Here is a 3,847-nt window from a genome sequence, read left to right on the forward strand (position 1 = left end):
TATACTGGGTGGATGGCTTGATCCTCACTATTGTGTTGCATTAAAATAACATTTTTAGTACCAGTTTTCAGTACCATTCTTTTTTTTACTAGAACTACGGGGTTGGCGTATTCCGAATACGATGGTCGCACGATACCTGTTTTGCTTGTGATTGATCCAAAGATCGGTCAAGCTTTGTAAGTTTGCACGTAATCTGCCGACGATCCGGCTCGAAGGACCACAATGTTTTGCTTGTGATTGATCCAAAGATCGGTCAAGCTTTGTAAGTTTGCACGTAATGTGCCGACGATCCCTCGAAGGGCCAGCGATGCACGGTTTGTGCTGCCAAAATGATTTGCACGTAATGTGCCATGCACGAATTGTGCCGACGAATGAAAGTTGAACAGAGTTCCGTTCCTTATAAGAGTTTATTAAGTTCCTTTGCTGTACACAATTTGTCGTCCTTTATACTTGTTGACGAAGTTTTGGCTATCCAATCAGGAAACAGGAATTTTCCTCTTGGTGCGCTGCTACAAACTATTTTCGCACTCCCAATCGTCAATCGGTAGGTTGGTGGCGGATGAAAAAACAGACCTAGCGGAAAGTCCGGGCGCATAACCATTCGAGCAGTCCTAAGTTTGTTGCGGTTATTAACGTGCTATAAAGAGTGTTTGTCATTAAGGTTACTTGGCTAAGCCAAACTAGATGTTGGTTGGCTGTACAATATAATAAGAAACTAAATATCCCGCCCGCCTTGAACGCAACTGCGTTTAATAAATACCCAATAATTACAATTTGAACACGAAGTGCAAGCATTGACGACAAACATACAGTATAATCGTAATCTTAAAAATAAATTAAGTAAACTATGTACAATAGCAATGGTTAGGTTGAAATTAGTTCATAAACAAAAAAGTAAATACATGTATACATATAAGCGTAAATGTGAATTCTGACAAAAAAGAAAAACAACTTACATCTAATACATGCTAACTATATATAAGAAAATGAGGTGAATTACATTACTAATCTATATTATTAGGCAATGGTAGTATATAGAGTTTGACAACCGGACGCTTAATAATTCCGTCAGCTACTCTGACAGATGCCACTCTAACAACTCCATCAGTACCTGGATGCAAGTCCACAATCCTTCCCAACTTCCATCTCAGAGGGGGAAGATTGTCATCACGAATAAGTACCATCATGCCCACTGAAATGTGATTTGAAGAGTTTTCCTTCCATTTATTCCGTTGTTGTAATTCAGTAAGATAATCACGTTGCCAACGTTTCCAAAAATGTTGCATCATTTGTTGGAGTAATTGATATTTATTCAATCTATTTTGCCTTAAATGGAGTAGGTCAGGTTGTGGAAGTGCTGTTAGTGCTTCACCAATTAAAAAATGACCCGGTGTTAACGGCGTAAGATCGTTCGGATCATTTGATAGTGGATGAAGAGGACGCGAGTTTAAGCAAAATTCTATTTGTGTTAGAACAGTATATAATTCTTCGAAAGTTAATCGCTGTTCTCCTATTACCTTTTTCAAATGTCGCTTAACACATTTAACGGCGCTCTCCCAAAGACCACCAAAATGTGGAGAGTGAGGTGGAATTAAATGCCATTGTATCTGTTCCTGAGAAAGTATGGGACGTATTCGGTCATTATGATGCTCACTATTCAGCAACACTTCGAGTTCATTAAGCTCATTCCGAGCTCCAATAAAATTTGTCCCATTATCGGAATAGATACAATGACTTCTTCCTCGTCGTGACATAAATCGATGTAAACAGTTTAAAAACGCGTCGGTAGTGAGATCTGTCGCAAGTTCTAAATGTACGGCTTTGGTTACAAAACAAACAAAAACGCAAATATAGCTCTTGTGCGCGGCACGAGCACGGCCCTTTTCTTTAATTAGTATCGGACTTGCGTAATCGACACCGCAGGTAGAGAACGCGCGAGTAGGTGTTACTCGAGCTGCAGGTAGATTGCCCATGATATGCTTGCTTCCGACAGGATTAACCTTGAAGCATTGCAAACATTTGTGAAGGACTTTTTTAACAATACGTTTATCACAAATTGGCCAGAATCTAGTGCGTAGCGATGATAATGTATGCTGACATTCAACATGCAGAAGTCTCCGGCGTTCATATTCGATAATTGTTACAGTTAAACGATGTTCGTATGGAAGAATCATTGGGTGTTGTTGATTATAAGGCACGGGCGCGTTCGTCAATCTGCCGTCTACCCTAAGCTATCCATTGTTGTCTAGAAATGGATTAAGAGAAGTTAATCGATTGTTTGGACTCAGAGTTTTCTTGCCAGTCAAATTCCTAATTTCTTCATGGAATTCGTCTTGTTGAGCTAGTCTAATTAGAGCTTGCTCCGCTCGAACAAGGTGTTGCGTTGTTAAATACGGAATTTGTGATGCAAGTTCATTATCGGTACCTGCATTGTGGTTCCGTCGACATTTAAATGCGTGTAAAAACCGAAAACAATATGCTACAACTCGTCGCAATTGTGAAAAGTTAGAGTATTTTAAGAAAATATCAAAATTATTTAAATTACATTTATTTACAAATGTGCAAGTAACTGGAGTTTGCCTCTCCTCTGGTAAATCCTGACTTGGAACATCAAAACCTAACTGATCAATTTCCCCAGTTAACCACTCTGGTCCAAACCACCAGAGATGGTTTCCTGCTAAGTCATTAGGACTTGAACCGCGCGAAAGTATGTCCGCGGGATTTTGTTCTGATTTAACATGACCCCATTTTCCAGAAGATGTCAATTGCTGTATCTCCGATGTCCTATTTGCAACGAATGTTTTCCACCTTAACGATGGATTCTGAATCCATGCTAATGTTATAGTTGAGTCAGACCAGTAATATGTATTTGCAAATTGTAGATGGAGTGAACGATTCACTTTATTGACCAGTCGAGCGAGTAGCAATGCCGCACAAAGTTCTAAACGCGGCAATGTTGTTGTTGATTTTAATGGCACATAACAAATGTGCAGACCAAGTGTCGTCCTCACGTAACGATCTGATGTACACACATGCCCCATATGCCTTTTCGGATGCATCCGCGAATCCATGCAACTCTACAGAACTAGCGGTTTGAAAAAGAACCCTATGCTGTATTTTTAATAAATTCACCCTTTGTAATTCTGTGTGGAAGATGGACCACTGGGTATGTAGACTGTTATGTACTTCGACACACCGAGAGGCGCACCACCTTCTTGTTTGGTGATCGGTGCACCTAACCTAATGAACAGTACAGAATATGGCGCGATTGAGATAACCTCTGTGTTGCTATTCACTTATAAATGCTAATATACATTGTGACGTGGCACAAGTGCCAGTCACAAAGCCGAACCCTTCCCGGGACAAGAGAGGCCTTTAGTGCGCACCATCGAGAGTCCAACGCATTTCTAACGCCTATTTTGCGCCCTAGCTAACAGAGCTCTCTCAGCGGCCTAGATGGTAGCGTCGGCAGGAGACAGGTGCGAGACCATCACGACACCACCGACACGGTCTCTTGCGGCGGGTCTTCGGAATCGGGGAGCGGCCAGGGTACCCGCCGCTCCAGAGTCACTTCACCCGGTGAGTGACACGACGCCTAGATTGGGAGGCTGTCGTAACCCATCGTGCCACTCAGGGAGGACACACGATGGGAGGGCTGCCCCACGGATGTATGAGGACGCACCGGTGCATGGGGACCAGCCGACGCGAGCGAGGTTGGCCACCTCGCCCCGCGTTCCGGGGAGAGATCCTTGACGGAGAGGTGCAGGGACGAAGCCACGGGAGCCATCTCGCGGGCAGAGGATGACAGCGGACCCCGGAAGAGCGACGTTTAATACTGCGCCTCGGA

General features: G+C 43.0%; 1 protein-coding gene across 1 annotated transcript; it reads right to left on the reverse strand.

Moving 5' to 3' along the window:
- Window positions 1-1,004: 1,004 nt before the first annotated feature.
- On the reverse strand, window positions 1,005-2,174 carry LOC143178274 (uncharacterized). Its single transcript, XM_076376813.1, has one exon. It carries the CDS (start codon window positions 2,172-2,174, stop codon window positions 1,005-1,007), a length of 1,170 nt encoding a protein of 389 aa, XP_076232928.1.
- Window positions 2,175-3,847: the final 1,673 nt, after the last annotated feature.

This window comes from Calliopsis andreniformis, chromosome 4, assembly GCF_051401765.1.
Source record: "Calliopsis andreniformis isolate RMS-2024a chromosome 4, iyCalAndr_principal, whole genome shotgun sequence".
NCBI lineage: Eukaryota > Metazoa > Arthropoda > Insecta > Hymenoptera > Andrenidae > Calliopsis > Calliopsis andreniformis.